The sequence below is a fragment of the Schistocerca cancellata genome, chromosome 2 (assembly GCF_023864275.1).
Source record: "Schistocerca cancellata isolate TAMUIC-IGC-003103 chromosome 2, iqSchCanc2.1, whole genome shotgun sequence".
Classification (NCBI taxonomy): Eukaryota; Metazoa; Arthropoda; class Insecta; order Orthoptera; family Acrididae; genus Schistocerca; species Schistocerca cancellata.
The window spans coordinates 1,151,588,517-1,151,611,810 of record NC_064627.1 but is presented as its reverse complement, the minus strand read 5'-3'; the positions used below and the strand labels follow the sequence as shown (position 1 = coordinate 1,151,611,810).

The 23,294-nt window shown below is 44.8% G+C and overlaps 1 protein-coding gene across 1 annotated transcript in view; it reads left to right on the top strand.

Moving 5' to 3' along the window:
• Positions 1 to 23,294, top strand: part of LOC126161287 (cytochrome P450 9e2-like) — a 95,146-nt gene that overhangs the window by 34,407 nt on the left and 37,445 nt on the right. Inside the window, exons 3-5 of the mRNA XM_049917026.1 lie at positions 19,586 to 19,723; positions 22,446 to 22,654; positions 22,748 to 22,940. Coding sequence (XP_049772983.1) covers positions 19,586 to 19,723; positions 22,446 to 22,654; positions 22,748 to 22,940 — 540 coding nt within the window. The remainder of the gene's footprint in view (positions 1 to 19,585; positions 19,724 to 22,445; positions 22,655 to 22,747; positions 22,941 to 23,294) is intronic.

The window sequence follows — 23,294 nt, the reverse complement described above, 5'->3', positions numbered from 1 at the left end:
GCCCCGCGGCACGTTACCCTTTTACCGCCCTGCCAGTGTCCAGCAATGATCATTTGTCTAGCTAAAAGCTGTAGTAGAAAATACTAGACCCCTACTGTCTAATGCAGGTCGCAACATACATAGAATTGTCCGGTAAACGGGTTGTGGCTAGTACTGAAATAAAAAGTTTTAACATGGCAATGTAAATATTCGGGTGTATTTTTACGATAAAGATCACAGTTAATACTGCCAAGTCTGTACTAAGTGTCGACACAATGTAAAGTTCCCATGTACACCACAATCACACACGTAGCCAGTTTATGGTATTTACACCCGTTACCGGAGTTAATAGAGTTCACTGCATCGGTTAGTTATGAAAGTGCTCGCTCAAATGTTGTGCACTCTGCTCTGCACGTAATACCTGTTCCAGTCTTCGATCGCACAACACGCCTCGCGGTTTTAACTAACAGTCAAGAGCAATGATTTTGATATTCCGTCCGAAATTCCACACGACTTCCACTATACCGTTCACTTAAATACGCTTTATACTACTTCGCGAAGTCTAATTAGCATTTTTCCGCGATTTTACAGTACTTTCGTCGGAGCTGCTTTCAATAACATGTTATTAGTTCGAACACTCAGCCCCGACTGACTCCTAGATCACACCAGCGGCTTTGTTCCCAGCATAGATTGGCGCGAGCCTGCATTTTTCTGATTGGCTGATATCACAAACAGCAAATCAGGTTGCAGTATTTTCCCGCGCTAACCCGCGCTTTACTTCAATGACGAATCATAGTAAAACATTTCTTTCTATAGCAATTGCTAAATAAATAAATTTAGAAAAGTATCAAATATAAAATTACTCTTTCTGAAATTACCGATTAATTTGTGTTCTACTCACGATTTATTAGTACCATAAACTGACTGCACATTTAATTATAGTAAATTCCCTGTATAGTTTAACTGGTACTGCGTGAATAAACAAAACAATTTTCATTTACTTCTGTCCTTCTTCGCTCATACAAACACTCACACTGTTAATTACTACACATATAAAACAATTATAATTATGAAAATACATTAAATGTTAATCAAACATAACTTTACAACATTGTTTTGACTACGACTGCTGGCACTGTCCGTCAACTGCTGACCTCTGCCGCCTACTAGTACAACTACGTGCAGCTCTGTGACTCAGGTCCATGTCAGCTGGTGACATCTGTCCATGACTCATGCCTATAACGATATCGTCCTAACAAGTGACAGGAGCGATGCCAAGGCGGTACGCCTCAGTACGCGTAACTGACACGACGCGGCTGATTGTTGATGATGCGGAAGCCGAATGATCGAACGAAAGTTCTTACGCTCCTCACACATACAGATATCTGGTAATAGTCCTCCTTGTCACTAGTAATGATGTAACACTGTTCGTAAAGTTAATTTTTCAGTTCTCAGTTCTCACTTGTACGAGCGTGCGCGTAACCGTCGCGGCGCGGCTGATTGTTGATAAATGCGGAAACGCGATGACCGAACGCACGTCCTCACGCTTGCTGCGAGACACTGGCACTTGACTGCACTCTTTTACGGTAACTAATTGCTACTGATTCACGTCAGTTCATTCTGGGAGACCGAACACGGCGCGGATGATTGATGCTGTACGGTAAGACACGCAACGAGAGGATACACAAATACGTTATCAGCAGCACTGCTCATTTTAAATTACTTCTTGACGCACATTCCTCTGAATCATTTACTTATTTTATCACTTTACTGTACATCTACATCTACATGTACATCCGTACTCCGCAAACCACCTGAAAGTGTGTGGCGGAGGGTACCTTGAGTACCTCTGTCGGTTCTCCCTTCTATTCCTCGGTGAAGGTATGTTCTCGAAACTTGAACAAAAGCCCGTACCGAGCTGCTGAGCGTCTCTCCTGCAGAGTCTTTCACTGCAGTTTATCTATCATCTCCGTAACGCTTTCGCGATTACTAAATGATCCTGTAACGAAGCGCGCTGATCTCCGTTGGATCTTCGCTATCTCTTCTATCAACCCTATCTGGTACGGATCCCACACTGCTGAGCCGTATTCAAACAGTGGGCAAACAAGCGTACTGTAATCTACTTCCTTTGTTTTCGGATTGCATTTCCTTAGGATTCTTCCAATGAATCTCAGTCTGGCATCTGCTTTATCGACGATCAACTTTATATGATCATTCCATTTTAAATCACTCCTAATGCCTACTCCCAGATAATTTATGGAATTAACTGCTTCCAGTTGGTGACCTGCTATATTGTAGCTAAATGCTAAAGGATCTTTCTTTTTGTGTATTCACAGCACATTACACTTGTCCACATTGAGATTCAATTGTCATTCCCTGCACCATGCGTCAATTCGGTGCAGATCTTCCTGCATTTCAGTACAATTTTCCATTGTTACAACCTCTGGATATACTACAGCATCATCCGCAAAAAGCCTCAGTGAACTTCCGATGTTGTCCACAAGGTCATTTATGTATATTGTGAATAGCAACGGTCCTATGACACTCCCCTCCGGCACACCTGAAATCACTGTGTAACACCACTTGCAGCAACTCTTCAACCTGAATACTAAAAAAGCCTCTCACATGCAGAGCTACACACTACACAACATAACAGTTCCGTGTCCTGCGCTTGACTCACTGCAGACACGGCTGCCCGCAAAGATACTCCACAACTAAGCCAGCGATATGACAATACGCTTACACCCTTTTCCCAGTCAGCCTTGTTAGTCTTGATCTGCCAGCAGCCTTTCTGCGTTACCTTAGTTGAGAACTACTAAGCAGTCTATTGTATCACCAGTGCATGGCAGTGGATAGACTTGTGATTTTGTTCGGTCATCAGTAGTCAATGCAGAAATGCCACGCCATGTGCTGTCCTTATTCTCTACAACAACCACTGGAGAGGATCAAAGACTCTCTGGAGGTTCAGTGATTTTGTCCTGCAACATCATCTCCACTAGCTCCCTAATCTCCGCTGTTAAGCTGGCGACGCCCTATTTAAGCACTGGATAATTAGTAGATGAGACCAAGTGTTGATACTGTGTCTTACCAGGACCACGTGATCTGTCTTTTCTCCACTCCAGGTTCAAAAACATCCGAAAACTTGTGAAGAACGGCAAACATTCGCCGATGTAATTCCTCAGACTGGCCAGATCCCAGTTCGACAGCAACTTCCTCCAGTGTTTCGTCTTTAGTTACAGTGGAGTATGCTTCTTCATAGATACCACTGTACTGCCCATCTGAGAATAGTTTGGTTGCTGCCATGCATGTTTGTTTAAGGGTAAGCGGCAACTACTCGTGAGAATTAGTGACCCAAATATTCTTGACCACCTGCAGTGCTTTTAATACTATGGATAAAATTCTTCCTATCTGTAGTTTATTTACATAACTGATATGTAGGACAGTTACTCTAAATTAGTTCTGTGTGACTGTAACATCTCAATCCCGTCACGCAGTCGTTTAACTTTAATAGAAATATGTTTCCGTAGTAATGCTAAACAACAACCTCTGTTCTCCTTAAAACTGTAAAATAATATGTTAGGTCTAATTATGATTTGTTCATTTGTTTATTAAATAAATAGTTAATGAGAAAGTCATGTGACCTGTGCAGTAGTGACACCTAGCAGCTAGGTCAGTCGCTTCTGCATGACAGTACAATATATTTCCCCACAGAGTGAGCATCTACGCTACTACCATACATATGGTACTTACAATTTTAAGTTTATATGACTAAGCTTCTTTTGGCTCATTTTTGTAAGTGTACCATTTTTACAGTGTCGACTCTACATGACTTAACAAACTGTGTACTATGTTATTTGAATATTTAATTTATGTTCAAACTGATTTCTGTTGCCTTCAGTTTGTAATTTTCGTATTTTTGTGGGACATTTGGCCTCTGTATATTTTAAGTCTGAAGACAGTTACTAAAAACCGAAATTAATTATCTGATGTATTAATTAACTGATGTATTGAATAATTCTTTGTTATTCGTAACATGAATAAATACGTAGTGGCTATAATTAAACATTCCCTACTTGAGCCACTACGTAACTTAACAATTACTGAACAAACCAGACAGGAACTATTCTGCCACATAAAAGGTAATACTAAGCGTGGTATCTAACATGTTACACTTCCGCTGCTATTCGTATGGAAAAAAGTGTAAGGTAATAATGGATCACACAATGCTGAAGTCGTTATTGGGATTAAAGAATCCATCGAATAGGCTTATATGATGGCCACAAAAGTTGAAAAAGTTTCATTTTGAAGTAATTCATAAACCAAGCAAGACACAGTAATGCAAATGACCTCAGTAATAAGACTCCTATAGAATGGATGGTAGGCCATAGCACTGCAGAGTGGCAAAGAGCACAAGCAGCTGATATATTTTGAAAACTATTTGTAATGCAACCACAGTTTGTCACACCTAATGAGATGTTACGCAAGATGAGAAACTTTGGGTCATACATTGTGTTTTCTGTCATGCTGCGAGATGTGTAAAACAATGATATGATCATTTGTTATCAAGTCACTAAAAATGTAAAACCGGGGACCAAAGAGAAGCTGAACATTACTTGTGGTGTGTGTGCCTAGAGAAGATGTAGAACAGTATGTTAAAAACTGTATGCCATGTGCTGACTGGGGAGATTAAGAAATTGATGTGTGCTGCTCCTGAAGTTATCAGAAAGCAGTAAACCCTTTGGAATGATCTGGATGCGTATTACAGGACGTTTTAGCCAGACACCAGTCGGAAACTGTTATAAATCGTTTCTCATGCTATGTGTGGATGGTCGTTATACAGAATTAGCAAGCGGTAGCTAACTTATCAATCAAAGATTTACCTTCAGATAGCCAATTGAGAGGGAATTTAAAGAGATTCTGACTTTGATCGATGGAAAACCAATGTAGTACAATCTGTCGACAATTTTCTAAGGGCGTAGAGAAGATCTGAGAGGCCATTAAAGATACCTAAACAGAGATGCGTGACGGGGCGCGACAACCACAGACTTGCGGCACCGCATGGGATTCTAACAATGCAAAGATATGTATCAGTCGTTCTGTGCATATAATACGACACAGATCACGGTGTTTTGTCACTGATAAATTTGTATACGTTTATGCTGGTGGGGAAGAAGCTCCTCAAGCGCCGCCAGTCCCAACCATTGTCGCCAGACAGAAGTACAGCACATCCTGTGGCGTTCATAAGATGATTTCGTGGTGTCCTACTTCATCCGTGGAGCGTATAGCAAAAGATAAGCTACGTAGCTGGATATATTCAGGGGGATGCAATCCTCTGGGCTACTGGCATGATGGACATTTTCCAGACTTCTGAAGGGTTTGAGAGAGCGTTTTTGTCGAAGTACTGATCTAGAGGTATACAAGAGCGCTTAGGCGCTTAGAAAAAGAAAGTTTTTAATGTGTACGTGTTCTCTTACAAGAATAGTAGTCTCTGACGCTACTTTGAGAAGTACTTAAAAAATGCTTGGTAAAGGGATTAGCCAATTACTCATAAAGATATTCCACGTATCTTGAAGTCGAAATTCCGCCCAGGATAAGCTACAAACTCATTCATGCAAATGATAAAAACGTGGATGAATTTATGTTCGTACTCAGTTCAGTCTATTTCATCCAGGAGGTTTTAGAGTCATGTTGTGGACAAGGAAACTGTAATAAACACTTCAAAAAAATTTTTGCATCTCCTCGGTTCCGAGAGTTGCGGAACCTGTACAGAAAACTGGAACAGAGATCAACATAAACATCGTTTCCGCCCTTTTTATTGCACATGAAAACAAGACATTGCCTGCATTGCATGTTGTACCACCATACAGCGAGACCTTCAGAGGTGGTGGTCCAGATTGTTATACACACCTGTAACTCTAATACCCAGTAGCACGTCCTCTTGCATTGATGCATGCCTGTATTCGTCGTGGCGTACTATCTACAAGTTCATCAAGGCAACGTTGGTACAGATTATCCCGTTCCTCAACGGAGATTCGGCGTAGATTGCTCAGAGTGGCTGATGGGTCACGTCGTCCATAAACAGCCCTTTTCAATCTGTCCTACGCATCTTCGATAGGGTTCGTGTCTGGAGAACATGTTGGCCACTCTAGTCGAGCGATGTCGTTATCCTGAAGGAAGTCGTTCACAAAATGTGCACGATGGGGGCGCGAATTGTCGTCCATGAAGACGAATGCCTCGCCAATATGGTTGCACTATCGGTCGGAGGATGGCGTTCACGCATCGTACAGCCATTACGGCGCCTTCGACGACCACCAGCGGCGTAGGTCGGTCCCACATAATGCCACTCAAAACAGGAGGGAACCTCCACCTTGCTGCACTCGCTGGACAGTGTGTCTAAGGCGTTCAGCCTGACCGGGTTGCCTCCAAACACGTCTCCGATGATTGGTGTGTGTGATGTCCTTAGGTTAGTTAGTTTTAAGTAGTTCTAACTTTAAGGGACTGAGGACCTAAGCTTTTAAGTCCCATAGTGCTCAGAGCCATTTGAACCATTTGGATGTAGGTAGCGGTCATCCACCACAGTAGTAGTCCTTGGGTGGCCTGAGCAAGGTATGTCATCGACAGTTCCTCTTTCTCTGTATTTCCTCAATGTCCAAACAACATCGCTTTGGTTCCCTCTGACATGCCTGGACACTTTCCTGGTTGAGAGCCGTTCTTGGAACAAATTGGTGCTGCAGACGCAGTGTGATGCACCGGAGCCGTGTGCCAAATACGAACGTCTTCACTCTCTGTAGGGCCACAAAGTCGTCTGCAGCCCTGTCTTCTTGTGACAGTGCATTCTCGTGACCACCGCTACCAGCAGTGTTGTGTACGTTTGTTATATTTCTGCCAAGTCCTATTGCAGTACCACAAACCGAACTTCCAGCTTGTCATAGGCCAATAATCACACAACATCGTCCAAACTCTGTAACTTGCTGGTAATGGCTCTCTTGACTAACAGCAGCTTACTGCATCCAATCACAAAGGTAACTTGCTGGTAACAGCTCTCTTGACTAACAGCAGCTTACTGCGTCCATTCACAAAGGTAACTTGCTGGTAATGGCTCTCTTGACTAACAGCAGCTTACTGCGTCCAATCACAAAGGTAACTTGCTGGTAATGGCTCTCTTGACTAACAGCAGCTTACTGTGTCCAATCACAAAGGTAACTTGCTGGTAATGGCTCTCTTGACTAACAGCAGCTTACTGCATCCAATCACAAAGGTAACTTGCTGGTAACGGCTCTCTTGACTAACAGCAGCTTACTGCGTCCAATCAGAAAGGTAACTTGCTGGTAATGGCTCTCTTGACTAACAGCAGCTTACTGCGTCCAATCACAAAGGTAACTTGCTGGTAATGGCTCTCTTGACTAACAGCAGCTTACTGCGTCCAATCACAAAGGTAACTTGCTGGTAATGGCTCTCTTGACTAACAGCAGCTTACTGCGTCCAATCACAAAGGTAACTTGCTGGTAATGGCTCTCTTGACTAACAGGAGCTTACTGCGTCCAATCACAAAGGTAACTTGCTGGTAATGGCTCTCTTGACTAACAGCAGCTTACTGCGTCCAATCACAAAGGTAACTTGCTGGTAATGGCTCTCTTGACTAACAGCAGCTTACTGCGTCCAATCACAAAGGTAACTTGCTAGTAATGGCTCTCTTGACTAACAGCAGCTTACTGCATCCAATCACAGAAGTAACTTGCTGGTAATGGCTCTCTTGACTAACAGCAGCTTACTGCGTCCAATCACAAAGGTAACTTGCTGGTAATGGCTCTCTTGACTAACAGCAGCTTACTGCGTCCAATCACAAAGGTAACTTCCTGGTAATGGCTCTCTTGACTAACAGCAGCTTACTGCGTCCAATCACAAAGGTAACTTGCTGGTAATGGCTCTCTTGACTAACAGCAGCTTACTGCGTCCAATCACAAAGGTAGCTGCGCTCACAGCCGTTATAGCGTGTACCTAAAGCAAACCTGATTTGTATTCTCACAGTGGCGCCACTAGCGGAACTCTTACGCGACTAGTCCGAAACTGCAAGAGATATCGTCTTTCAGGTTGTGAGTTAACAGGCCAGTTGTGGCGCCCTGAAAATATTCAGATTGCAGAGTTGGCGGCCACCGCTCGGGCCACCCGGCAAGCCGCGGCTCGCCAGCAGCCGCGAGGCGCCGCACAACGGCCGGACCGCGTGGGGCTGGCAGCTCCGCGGTCACGCTGTGTCGGTGAAGGAGGCATGCCGGGAGGACCAAAGATGGCGGGCTTTGTGAAACTTTCATGGCAGACATTTCACAGTTCATACAGACATTAGTAGTAGTCAGAGGAATCGTGATACCTCAAAAAGAAACATGTACATTACCATTATTTGCATCAAGATTTTGATGGTGTAATCATATTTTCAATACTTTATTAGTTTAAAGTGTAGTATCTGACTGTAAATTCTACGAGTAACACCCAGTAACGAATTTCCGAAATCTAAACTGCTCATCCAATTTTGTCGATTGGCGTGTCCTTAGAAGGCTATTAATATAAACCTAAATTGGTATGAATTACAGCCATGTAGCTTGAATAGTACATGAGTTATTGGAGGCCAAAGTGGTCAATTACTATTAATCTCGTCAGGTCATAAGTACTCCACAGTTGCACAAAAAAACGGTACCAGCATGCTTATAAATATACTTATTCATCTGTGTCTTTGTTTATATCCGATATATACTATTCATGAAGAAACTGGTCAATTTTTTACTGTGTTTTAGAATGAACAGACACATTAGGTTACTGGCTTACTTCTGTTCTATTCCTCTGAGATATTTTTATTAAATTTGTTTATGTATTTAATAATGTGTGTTTGAGCGTGTTTATGGTCCAGCTGTAGGAATATTTATTTAATTTCAAGTTATTATAATTTCAATATTTCGAATGTGTTTCATTACGTTTGTGAGTGTGCATTGACTTGAAGACAGGGCGGGAGCGCTCTAGCCAATCACAGCGACTGTTTCAAAGCGGACACGAGGGAGTTCCGGACAGTATGGCGCGATGGACGACAGTGGCAGGAGAAACTTCGAGAGTGGAACAGTTTGTGCTTGGTCGCGCGGAGAGAAATACCGGGTCATCAAAAAGTCAGTATAAATTTGATAACTTAATAAACCATGTATGAAACTGGCGAAATACCCTCAGACTTCAAGAAGAATATAATAATTCCAATCCCAAAAAAAGCAGGTGTTGACAGATGTGAAAATTACCGAACAATCAGTTTAATAAGCCACAGCTACAAAATACTAACACGAATTCTTTACAGACGAATGGAAAAACTAGTAGAAGCCGACCTCGGGGAAGACTAGTTTGGATTCCGTAGAAACACTGGAACACGTGAGGCAATACTGACCTTACGACTTATCATAGAAGAAAGATTAAGAAAAGGCAAACCTACATTTCCAGCATTTGTAGACTTAGAGAAAGCTTTTGACAATGTTGACTGCTCTTTCAAACTCTAAAGGTGGCAGGGGCAAAATACAGGGACCGAAAGGCTATTTACAATTTGTACAGAAACCAGATGGCAGTTATAAGAGTCGAGGGACATGAAAGGAAAGCAGTGGTTGGGAAGGGAGTGAGACAGGGTTGTAGCCTCTCCTCGATGTTATTCAATCTGTATATTGAGCAAGCAGTAAAGGAAACAAAAGAAAAATTCGGAGTAGCTATTAAAATCCATGGAGAAGAAATAAAAACTTTGAGGTTCGCCGATGACATTGTAATTCTGTCAGAGACAGCAAAGGGCTTGGAAGAGCAGTTGAATGGAATGGACAGTGTCTTGAAAGGAGGATATAAGATGAACATCAACAAAAGCAAAACGAGGATAATGGAATGTAGTCGAATTAAGTCGGGTGATGCTGAGGGAATTAGATTAGGAAATGAGACACTTAAAGTAGTAAACGAGTTTTGCTATTTCGGGAGCAAAATAACTGATGATGGTCGAAGTAGAGAGGATATAAAATGTAGACTGGCAATGGCAAGGAAAGCTTTTCTGAAGAAGAGAAATTTGTTAAATAGAGTATAGATTTAAGTGTCAGGAAGTCATTTCTGAAAGTATTTGAATGGAGTGTAGCCATGTATGGAAGTGAAACATGGACGATAAATAGTTTGGACAAGAAGAGAATATAAGCTTTCGAAATGTGGTGCTACAGAAGAATGTTGAAGATTAGATGGGTAGACCACGTAACTAATGAGGAAGTATTGAATAGGATTGGGGAGAAGAGAAGTTTGTGGCATAACTTGATCAGAAGAAGGGATCGGTTGGTAGGACATGTCCTGAGGCATCAAGGGATCACCAATTTAGTATTGGAGGGCAGTGTGGAGGGTAAAAATCGTAGAGGGAGACCAAGAGATCAATACACTAAGCAGAATCAGAATGATGTACGTTGCAGTAGGTACTGGGAGATGAAGAGGCTTGCACAGGATAGAGTAGCATGGAGAGCTGCATCAAACCAGTCTCAGGACTGAAGACCACAACAACAACAACAACAATAAACCATGGAATAATGTAGATAGATAGGTAAAAATCGACACACATGCTTGGAATGACATGGGGTTTTATTAGAACAAAAAAAAAAAAAAACACCCCATATTGCTGGACGGGTGAAAGATCTCTTGCGCGCGTCGTTTGGTGATGATCGCGTGCTCAGCCGCCACTTTCGTCATGCTTGGCCTCCCAGGTCCCCAGACCTCAGTCCGTGCGATTATTGCCTTTGGGGTGACCTGAAGTCGCAAGTGTATCGTGATCGACCGACATCTCTAGGGATGCTGAAAGACATCATCCGACTCCAATGCCTCACCATAACTCCGGACATGCTTTACAGTGTTGTTCACAACATTATTCCTCGACTACAGCTATTGTTGAAGAATGATAGTGGACATATTGAGCATTTCCTGTAAAGAACATCATCTTTGCTTTGTCTTACTTTGTTATGCTAATTATTGCTATTCTGATCAGATGAAGCGCCATATGTCGAACATTTCTTGATCGTTTGTATTTTTTCGGTTCTAATAAAACCTCATGTCATTCCAAGCATGTGTGTCAATTTTTACCTCTCTATCTACATTATTCCGTGATTTATCCAGTTTTCAAATTCATACTGACTTTTTGATCACCCGGTATTTCGGAGTGCCGACTTGTGCTCTTGCGTGATTTCCGTGGCTTCTGCAGTGAAGGCATAGTATGCGTTTAGAAGTGAATATGTCGCGAGCTGTGTTGTTCATAACTAATTTAGTGGAGTAGGAATCCATTGTTTCCCTGTTATTCAACTTATATTTTATGTAATTGCTGGATCATCGACACCAATAAGTGTTTTGCAGTAATAAAAGACATTCTTATAGGTACTTCTGCTATCGTACCTATCATTTGAAGTCATTAAAATAGTACCTGCAGAATTTATTTGCAATCTTTAATTTATAAATTTCTATGTAACATTCAAAATTCGCAATTATTGAGTGATAGGAAGCTTCGACCATTCGATTCATGTGTACATTCATGTTGTATACTGCAGACTCAGCAGTATTTGCCTTGTAATGCGGCAACTACGTATCCCAGCCCCTGGACAACGAAACCAGCCAAAACTTTTAATATTTCAACTCCGAGTCTCGGCGTACGTTGTTGAGGGCCACCACACGACATCATCATTTTGTTTTCTGAAAGCCTGCAAGATGTAGTGAGACCCCTACCAACTTTCGTTTCTATCGCACTACTCCTTATTGGTGTCGCCATATTGTTTTCCCTCAGTATAGCATCAAGATAACAGCGTCGCAAGCTACTGTCCCCCCCGTCAGGAGAAGACGTTTTACAGACGTGTGCCCTGTTAGCAAGCATGTAACTCAGGCACGGTTGGAGCGTTGATTATCATGGCTGCACATGAAGTGTTCACAATTCTGACCTACACATCATCAAGTGATTACAGAGAGGCAATATGTTGTGGCGTAGCAAGAGCCACGCCACTCGGAGGTAGCCGAAAGGCACGCGATGTAATGCAGACGGGCGTGAATTCTGGAACAGGATAACTATTGAATGGTAGCCAGAAAAGTACGTAGCTTATAATATATACTTAACTTTAATTCTCTGATGAATACAGCAATCTTCATGATACAAGTGAGACTCGTTAAGATACATGCAATGTTACAAATGGCGCCTTGCTAAGTCGTAGCCATTAACTTAGCTGAAGGCTATTCTAACTGTCTCCCGGCAAATGAGAGGAAGGCTGCCTACGTCTAGTCGCTAGCAATGTCGTCCGTACAACTGGGGCGAGTGCTAGTCCGTCTTTTTAGACCTGCCATGTGGTGGCGCTAGGTCTGCAAGTACTGATGGCGGCGACACGCGGGTCCGACATGTACTAATGGACCGCGGCCGATTTAAGCTACCACCTAGCAAGTGTGGTGTCTGGCGGTGACACCACATTCCTCCCCCGCAAATCGGCGAACGGTCGTGTTATAAGGCTTCCGCCCGCCGTGGGGAGGGCCCCATGTTGACGTATGCGATGAGGTGGGGAGCCTAACAACAGGCGAGGCTGTGCCACCCGCACCCGGCCATTCGGTCCGAGGGGAGCTAGGAAACGCCTGGAAACCTACTCCAGGGTGCACGTCAACATGCGGCGCATGCGCCCGTAATGAGACAGGAGGGGCCGAAGGGTCGACCTCCATTGCGTCGGGGTATCCGACGCGCGATGACGCCATGTGGTCCGGAGCGGGCCAGAGGTCCAGGGCGGACGACAGCTGGTCACGGGAAGCGATCGGCGGCGCGTGACCCAGGGAGGCGGTTGGCGGCTGCAGCGAAGCGTCCTCTGCGGGCGGCAGCGGCGGCGGCTGCAGCGGCGGCTGCGGCGGCGCGACGCCATGGGGCAGAATGGAAGGCATCGTCGGTAACACCTGGGGATGAGGCGAGCCAGTAGATGGGTCCCCAGGGCGCTGACCGGACGGCTCCGTCGCTGAAAGCAGACGGGGAGCGGCAGAACCCAGGCGACGACAGAGGCGCAGCTGATTGAGATGCCGACGCACCTCACCAGAGGCCCCCAAAACCAAATACATCGCGCGGCCGAGGCAGCGAAGAATGCGCCCTGCGAGCCAACGCCGTGAACCGCGATAGTTGCGATATAATACAACGTCGCCAGGAGCAAAAGCAGGAGTGTGCCGCTGCACAGGAACCTGATGCGGCGGATGCAGCAAAGACATCAAGGTTCGATGAGGACGACCGTGGAGCAACTCAGCCGGCGAGCGACCATCGCGGGGCTGAGAGCGATACGAAGACAAAAAGAGCAACAACGCGTCCTCCCGAGAATGCGACTCTTTCAACTTCAACATCTGTGACTTGAAAGTCCGGACCAAACGTTCAGCGGCACCGTTTGACGGAGGCGAAAACGGCGCGGATGTCAGATGTTGAATACCATTGGCCTTGCAGAATGACTGAAATTCTGCGGACATGAATTGTGGACCATTGTCAGAAACAATAGTCTGCGGAAGACCTTCAATGCAAAAGATAGCAGACAACGCTTGGATGGTGGCAGAGGACGTCGTGGAAGACATCCGGACAACAAAAGGAAAATTACTGAAGGAATCGACAACAACCAACCATCGAGCATTCCAGAATGGACCAGCAAAATCTATATGTAAGCGTTGCCATGGGGAAGTGGCTTTTGGCCAAGCAAAGAATTTCCGCGGCGGTGCGGATTGTTGTTCGGCACACGCCATGCAAGAAGAGCACATATTCGTAATCGCAGCATCGATTCCGAACCAAGTACAGTGCTGACGAGCAAGTTGTTTCGTACGCACTATACCCCAATGTCCTTGGTGGAGAAGCTTTAAGACAGATGACTGTAACGAACGTGGGACCACGACCCTAGACTGATCATTATCAGAACGCAACAACAAAACACCACGTCGTACAAAAAGTCTCTCCTTGTGAGCAAAAAATCGGCGAACCATCGGATCCTCGATCCGTGACTTCGACAAGGGCCATTGCGTAGTAACAAAACGCAAAACGGGAGCAAGGACAGGGTCTGCAGCTGTGGCTGTAGCTACACGACGAAAATCAATCGGAAACGATTCGACCACGTCATCAGTTTCCGCATCAATGAACATGCAAGCAAGTTCGGAAGAATCGAATGCTTTATCCTCGGCAACAGGCAAACGGGACAACGCATCTGCGTTTCCGTGCTTAGCAGTGGACCGGTACAAGATATCGTAGCGGTACTGCGAGAGGAAAAGAGACCAGCGAATGAATTTCTGCGCTGTACGTGGAGGTACAGGCTTGTTCGGATGAAAAAGCGATGTCAAAGGTTTGTGGTCTGTGATGATGGTAAAGTAACGACCATACAAGAAATCGTGAAACTTTGTAACACCAAACACGAGAGCCAAAGCTTCTTTCTCTATCTGGGAATAATTTCTTTGCGCTGACGAGAGCAATTTGGACGCAAAGGCAATAGGGCGATCATGCGAACCATCTTTGTGCGCAAGCACAGCACCGATCCCGAAATCCGAGGCATCTACCATCAACAAAAGGGGTTTCTGGGGATCGAATGGCGTAAGGCAAGTATTTGAAAGCAACGCCGTTTTCAATTGGCGAAAGGCGCGTTCGCATTCCGTCGACCAGACGAACGGAACACCTTTACGGCGTAAGCGATGAAGCGGAGCTGAAATGGAAGAGGCATGCGGAATGAAGTTATGGTAGTAATTTATTTTTCCCAACACACTCTGTAGCTGCTTCAAATTCTGCGGCGAAGGCAAGTCCTGTATGGCACGGAGGTGCTCTGGACTCGGATGTATGCCTTGAGCATTGATTACATGTCCCAGATATGGCAAGTCACGAGCAAAAAACACACATTTGTCCTTCCGCAAGCGAAGACCATTCTGTCGCAAGACCTGAAATAGTGTTCTGAGATTTTGTAAATGTTCTGCTTCTGTCTTTCCTGAGATCACTATATCGTCCAGATAGTTAGCTGCAGTAGGGACCGACGCACAAATAGTTTGTAAATATTGCTGAAACAATGCAGGGGCGGATGCACACCCGAATGGCAGTCTTTTGAATCTGTATAGTCCAAGATGCGTGTTAACCACCAATACGCGCTGGGAGTCTTCGTCCACCGGTATTTGCAAGTACGCATCTGCTAGGTCCAACTTTGAAAAATATTTTCCCGGGCACAGTTTGTCAAAAAGATCTTCCGGGCGGGGCAAAGGAAAAGTAGCAGGCACTAGTTGTGGATTCACTGTTGCTTTGAAGTCCACGCAAAGTCTCAATTTTCCGGAAGGTTTTTGCAAAATTACTAAGGGTGAGGCCCAGAGAGAAGCCTGCACACGTTCAATGACACCTTGGGATTCTAAATCGTGTAATGTTCTTGCGACCTCATCACGCAATGCGTGGGGAACATTGCGCGCTCTGAAAAATTTCGGTTGCGCGTTGACTTTTAGTTCCAAATGTGCTTCATAGTTCTTAGCGCAACCAAGGCCCGGTGCAAAAATGTCTGCAAATTCCTCACATAGACTAGAAACACTGGCTGAAGGCACAGTCTGGTTCACTGATAGGACCTGATTTACAATAGACAAGTTAAACAATTGAAATAAATCTAAACCAAACAAGTTCACTGCAGCAGAAGAACGAAGAACGTAAAATGACACAAGTTTTGTTTGTCCCTTATATGTTGCAAGAAGGCTGCACTGTCCTAACACAGGGATATGCTGTCCTGAATAACTAGTGAGCTGAACTTTTGCGGCACGCAACGGCGGTGCGCCCAGTTGTTTGTACGTGGCGTGATTGAGCAATGAAACTGCAGCTCCGGTATCGAGCTGGAATGGTATCACTTGTCCGGCAAAGTCCAAATCGACAAAAAGTTTATTGTCCTGCTGACGACAAGAGCGACTGTTTTGTGCAACGTGAACAGACACTGGTACAGAATCACTTGCGACGTGACGGGATTGCCGTCGACGTCGACGCACACTTTTTGTGGGACGAACACAGTCACTGTTAGAAAGAGTAACACTGGGCGGAGTGGCATTAACTACGTGAATGTCCATGGGCGAAGGTTCCCGAGCCTGAGTGTCCGTGGTTCGATTCCGGCGCGAAGCAAAGGGCCTGGAACGGTTGTGATTGTCTGATCTGAGCTTTTTCTGGCAAACACTTTGAACATGTCCTTTCTTGTGACAGTAAAAGCAAATAGCTTGGCGTGACGGGCAATTTTCACGCGAATGTCTAGTAGCACACCGCGGGCATGATTTCACTGCATTTGCGGGCTGGCGAGGCACACCTGGTTTAGAGCGCGGCGTCAGCTGCGTCGAAGTGCGCGAGGGCCGGTTACCGGGCCGCGCAGCGCGTCCAGCGGGCCGGTTAATGTTACACACTGCTGGCGAAGCTTCAAAAGATTCCTGAGCACAGTCAAGTGTGTCTTGCCTATCCAATATGTCTATCACTTGTTGAAGGGAGGGATTAACTAGTTTCAAAATCTGTTCCCTTATGCGAACATCAGAAACGTTCTGTGCTATTGCATCACGCACCATTGTATCTGAATAAGGAAGGCCACAGTCACACTGAAATTCACAATCCCTAGTAAGGCCTTGCAAAGTTGCAACCCACTCCCTATTAGTTTGACCGGCCGTACGTTTCGTACGAAAGAACGTATACCGTTTTGCAACCACATTAACTGTTTCTTTGAAATAGGCATCTAAAGCCGACACAATTTCTTCGTAGGACAGAGTAGCTATGTCGCGTCGGGGAAACAATTTCACTATCACACGGTACGTTTGCACGCCGACACAAGACAATAAGTGAGGCTGCCGCTCGTTACCTTGAATTCTGTAGGCTGCTAGATGAAAGCCGAACTGTCGTGACCATTCCGGCCACGATTCTTGAGTGGAATCGAACTGGCGAAACGGCGGTGCAACTGCATGTTGTGGCTGCGGTAGCTGTGAGGAAGCGGCGGCGGCCGCATCGTTTTGCAGCGCACGTTGACCCTGGACGAGCTGTCCCAGGGCGTCCAATAACGCCTGCGTCTGCTGATTCTGCAAGCGATAAAATTCGGACAGTACATCTGGAGATTGTGGCGAAGCCATGACACAAGCAAATCAAATCAGAGCAAAACAAGTAGGAAGAACACGTTGACTCGTCGCCAAACTGTTGTGGCGTAGCAAGAGCCACGCCACTCGGAGGTAGCCGAAAGGCACGCGATGTAATGCAGACGGGCGTGAATTCTGGAACAGGATAACTATTGAATGGTAGCCAGAAAAGTACGTAGCTTATAATATATACTTAACTTTAATTCTCTGATGAATACAGCAATCTTCATGATACAAGTGAGACTCGTTAAGATACATGCAATGTTACAAATGGCGCCTTGCTAAGTCGTAGCCATTAACTTAGCTGAAGGCTATTCTAACTGTCTCCCGGCAAATGAGAGGAAGGCTGCCTACGTCTAGTCGCTAGCAATGTCGTCCGTACAACTGGGGCGAGTGCTAGTCCGTCTTTTTAGACCTGCCATGTGGTGGCGCTAGGTCTGCAAGTACTGATGGCGGCGACACGCGGGTCCGACATGTACTAATGGACCGCGGCCGATTTAAGCTACCACCTAGCAAGTGTGGTGTCTGGCGGTGACACCACACAATACTGCACGTTGAATTCCACCTGGAGGTAACGGCAGCACAGACCCGTGTTATGAGGCATTTCCTGCCTTCGGTAGTCGGCGATGTTTCCTTTTAAGCTTCTTGCTTTAATTTTCGCCACAGATAAAAGTATAGAAGCGTTAAAAGTTTGGTGGGCGTGCAGATCGTTTTGGGCTTCCTGAACTACTCTTCCAATGCTCTCCATCGACTCTATTAAGAGGGTTTGTCAGCTCAGTTGGGGAAAGGGAGGGACACCCGTTACGTATATACCGCACCGATTGCCTTTGCCGAGTGGGATTTATTGCAGTAACTGCGTCACCAGCATATCTCAAAAACTCGAGACGCTTGTAATTATTTAGATTCCTGTCCGTGAAACAGAGACCAATGATGCAAGTCTTGGGAAACACACAGCAAACGTTGACAGACCAAGAGCGTCGTTCTATCCACTGTTTTGAGTCAGCGCAGATTTTCAACTGACCATTAACGCATGTTACGAAGATTGACTTGCCCATGGTTTGTAAACGATGCTTCTTCCTTACACAAAATTTTACATTAATATGGGACTTCATTTTGCTCTTTTCGTAGATAATATTCGGAGAACTGTAACCAGTTTTCGAAGTACCTGACGTGAAGTTGTAGAAGCACCGAAATGCGACCGAACGTAGCGTCCGCGCAACACTCGTCTGAGGGAGCCCCTCGGGCTTCCTAACGCCTCTTAGAGACATTTGTATTGAGTGTTACTGCTGCTAAAATGTTAGTATCATTTCCATAATCAGTTGTTCCTCCTTTTCTCCTCTGCGTATTTTAATCTCCACACTTACAATTACGAGAATTTTTCCTTACAACCTTTCTAAAGAGAGATCTTGAGCGCTTGGCACCATCTGGACACTCTCCAGCACACAACCGCGACGCTGCTGTAACAGCAGAACACAGACTGATGAGCTTCAAGTGCACAGGTGAACGCAAGAACCACACCTGAGTTTCGTGCTTTCTTAAATTTGATGCAATAGGTCAGACCGTTTGTAGAACATCTCCTCTTGACGACGGACAGAGGTTTTCGGTGCTGTTTTTATTTGTGAATGTCGGGAAATCCGCCACATTGTCCGCTATAAGTTGACGAAAGCTACACATCGATATATTTAATAATTATGGATGTCTGCCTTTGTAAGGATTAGGGGAGGGCAGTATATCTTCACTAGCGAAGTAGACAGTGGGTAGTGATCAACGAAATCGTTTGCGGGTAATGTTTCATAGTAACTATTTAATGAAACTCACCTCAACACTAAATACATCAAGCAACTCACACAACTCACAACAGGAAATGGTTGACGACTGATTCACCTCACCCACTGTGGCTGTCTTATGCAAGCAACAGCCTCACCGAGCTCAAAATACGAATTTTGTTCTTCCAGCTGAGTGTTTCAACTCGTAATGATCTATTTCTCCTTAGCTGTGCAATATAAACAATTATGGCAAACATTTAGGAAATCATATTTTATACTCTCTTTGAAATGCGTTGTCATTAACTTTTTCTTATTGCTGCCATTAAACGGTCGTTTGTCTAACACCTATTTAATCTATTTCCGGTAATTCTTTTAGCGGATGTAGATATGGCATTGACATTCGATGTGTACTCACTGTAAGGAACCTCCACGCTCAATTTTTTTTTTCAGACGTATGTATGAGATTTACTAATGCGATAAACGTGAAATATAAAATTAAATCTGACTGGGAAATAAAATATTTTGTTATTAACCAAAATTGTGTCTTAGAACTGAATAAAACTAATGATGAAACACTTACAACAATCAAATGTCTTCATTACTGTCATCCACCTTTTAATGAAAGCATGATCCTCACTAAGCAATACCTGCTATTCGAATGTTATGTAGTTTAATCCATGAACAAATGTGAGTCCTGAAAGCACGTTGATCAACTGTTCTATTTTTAGGAAAAGAGTGGCATGAGATGAGAACCACGCTGAGCCCTGCTTTTACTACGATGAAAATTAAGAATATGTTCATGCTGATAGCAGACATTGGACAACAAGTTGTTGCTTACTTAGAGAAACGAACAGGTGATTTTGATGGTGAGTACGTACCTGCTTTACAAAATAAGTGTATCTCTGTAAAATATCTTTAATCAGTAGCTTTACAAAGGAAACTGATGATCCAAGAAAAATTTGTTGTTAGTCATGGTATGCAGACACACGATTTATGTTTCCTTAATACAAGGGATGTTCAAAAAGTAAGTTCCGGTTGGTCTTGAAATGGAAACCACGATGAAGATGTGTGGGCAGTGACTCTAGAAAGCCCGTCAGTCGCTTCATGTCGCTCTTAGCAGCTTTGAGCACACAGTCGGCACGTAAAGATGGCTAGAAAATAGTATCTCCCGCCACGCAAGGATGCCTACCAAGAAATTTCGCTTGATTCCACGCAACCCCACGTAACGCAACTGTCATTCATTTACTACTTCAAGACAATCCTCGACCGTAGACTGCAGGGACAATGTAGAGGCTCCTGCAGCGTATCCAACGGCTCCCTCTGATTTTCATCTCTGCTCACATGGAGCACTGCCTACAAAGACAACAGTTTGGCACAGACAACGAGTTGCGGACCGCGCAGAATATTGGTGGACAGTACAGGTACCTGTCTTCTGCGGCGAGGTTACTTGAAAGCTGGTTCCGTGCTACGACAGGTGTCTTGTTGGAGCGGCGACTATGTACAGAAAAAGCTGGAAGATATAGCTAACTACTTTTGAGTACATTATGGGAGTGACAGTGATCAATGCGTTACAAATATTTACTATAAAAACAGTCTTGATCACGATTTATTTATTAAGGTGACCGGTTTCGACCACTACTGTGGACATCTTCAGACCGTTGAGTGGGAACCTCTTTCTGCTGATTCTCCAGCAAAATGAGGTTCGTACTCAATGGGCTGAAGATGACCACAGTAGTGGTCGAAACCGGTCACCTTAATAAATAAATCGTGATCTAGACAGTTTTTATAGTAAATATATAGCTAACTGTCGCAAATAAAACGTCTCTCATTTTCACCGTGGTTTCCAATTCGCGGCCGTTCGGAAGTTACTTTCTGGAGAACCGTCATACTTCTCACGACACGCGATTGTGATACAGCATTTACAGGAGAGCAGGTGTGGGTGACGAATAAAATCTTTTAAAGCTACTGTATCTGATAGAACGTTACATGCTCGGCGGTTCTTGTTCATCTTTCGTATCACGCCACTTACCTACACTATGTGATCAAAAGTACCCGGACACCTGACTGAAAAAAGTTCGTGGCGCCCTCCATCGGTAATGCCGGGATTCAATAAGGTGTTGGCCCACCATTAGCCTTGATGACAGCTTCCACTCTAGCAGGCATACGTACAATCAGGTGCTGGAAGGTTTCTTGGGGAATGGCAGCCCATTCTTCACGGAGTCCTGCACGGAGGAGAGGTATTGATGTCGGTCGGTGAGGCCTGACAAGAAGTCGGCGTTCCAAAACATCCCAGAGGTGTTCTATGGGATTCGGGTCAGGACTCTGTGCGGGCCAGTCCATTACAGGGATGTTATTGTCGTGTAACCACACCGCCACAGGTTGTGCATTTTGAACAGGTGCTCAATGGTGCTGAAAGATGCAATCGCCATCCGCGAATTCCTCTTCAACAGTGGGAAGTAAGAAGGTGCTTAAAACATCAATGTGGGCCCGTGCTTTGACAGTGCCACGCAAAACAACAAGGCGTGTAAGCCCCCTCCGTGGAAAACACGGCCACATCATAACACCACCGTCTCCGAATTTTACTGTTGTGGCTACACACGCCGTCAGATGACGTTCACTGGACATTCGCCATACCCACACCGTGCCATCGGATCGCTACATTGTGTACCGTGATTCGTCACTCCGCACAACGTTTCTCCACTTTTCAGTCGCCCAATGTTGACGCTCCTTACACCAAGCGACCCGTCGTTTGGCATTTACCAGCATGATGTGTGGCTTATGAGCCATAAAATCCAAGTTTTATCACCTGCCGCCAAGCTGTCATAGTACTTGCAGTGGATCCTGATGCAGTTTGGAATTCCTGTATGATGGTCTGGACTCTCTTCAACTGTCGTCGGTCACTGTCAGTCAACAGACGAGGTCGGCCTGTACGCTTTTGTGCTGTACGTGTCCGTTCACGTTTCCACTTCACTATGAAATCGGAAACAGTGGACCTAAGGATGTTTAGGACTGTAGAAATCTCGCGTGCAGACGTCTGACTCAAGTGACGCCAGATCACCTGATCACGTTCGAAGTCCGTGAATTCCGCGGAGCGCCCCATTCTGCTCTCTCTCTCTCTCTCTCTCACGATGTCTACTGACTACTGAGGTCGCTGATATGGAGTACCTGGCAGTAGTTGGCAGCACAACGCACCTAATATGAAAATCGTATGTTTTTGGGGGTGTCCGGATACTTTTGATCACATAATGTATAATCATTTGCTTATGACAACCCTGCGGTGTGAGAAACGGAATTAAGATCTTAAATATACACACCTATGCTGGGGTTAAGAATACAACAGGAATATCCAAAGATGCAGCAGAATTTCCTAAGCCGACACTCTGAAGTTGTTGCAAACAGCAGGGCATTATGTGCCATGATGCGTACATAAGTGTAAGTAATACATGCAATTGGATCTGTCTTAAACAGGTATGATTGTAATAATAGAAGCGTAGCTCGACTTTATTTTTCAACGAGATACTTATGTAAGGACAGGCAATAGTGGTACTACATAATGTTTTCCGCATGGTGTTCATGTCGTTGTTGAAGTTTCCGCTGGAAGTGAGAACTTGCTCGTACTGGAGATGAAAGACTTCTTCACACGCATCACCAATGATGTCATCGCAACGACAGCGTTCGGTATCAAAGTAGACTCGCTGTCGGAACCGGACAACTTGTTCTACCGGATGGGTCGCGACCTCACCACCGTCAAAGTGATCGTCGGCATCGGATACACGCTGTTTCCGAAACTCATGCAGGTGAATACTCCCATAATGTTGTGCGTTATGTCGACTTATGCTAGTCAGTTTCTTTGCGCTCTAACTGCATGTTGTACATTTTGTTTTTGGTAGCTGCTAGGAATACCATTCATGGACCGGACTGCAACAGAGTTTTTCAAATCCACGGTGATCGAAACCATCGAGACTCGTGAAAAGCAGGGAATCGTTCGCCCCGACGTCATCCATTTGCTCATGCAGGCGCGCCGTGGCGAACTGAACTCAGAGGAGGCGGGCAAGGAGGGAAGCACCGAAGACAAAGGAAAACGTAAGTGCAGCTCATTATTCGTAGAATTTGAGTCATAGTTTTGTTGGTGTCGACATGAAATGTTGGTTCATTACAGTTCACATTTAAAATGCAGTAGTTTGTATCTCTGTCTTGGAACCAACGATAGTACGATTTGTTGTTCTTGTGGTCAATAAATGTCAAGTCACAGCCGGTGTTAATGTTCCCTGGCCTTGTTACTCTTAGAGTGTCGACAAAAACTCAGGCCGCTGTGTTGATATTTGATACCACTGATAATTAGAACTAACTACCCTTTCCATGGTAATTACAGTACTAGGTGCGCCATAATTCTTCACACTATCATTAAAATAAGTGATGACAAAAACAGTGCAAATA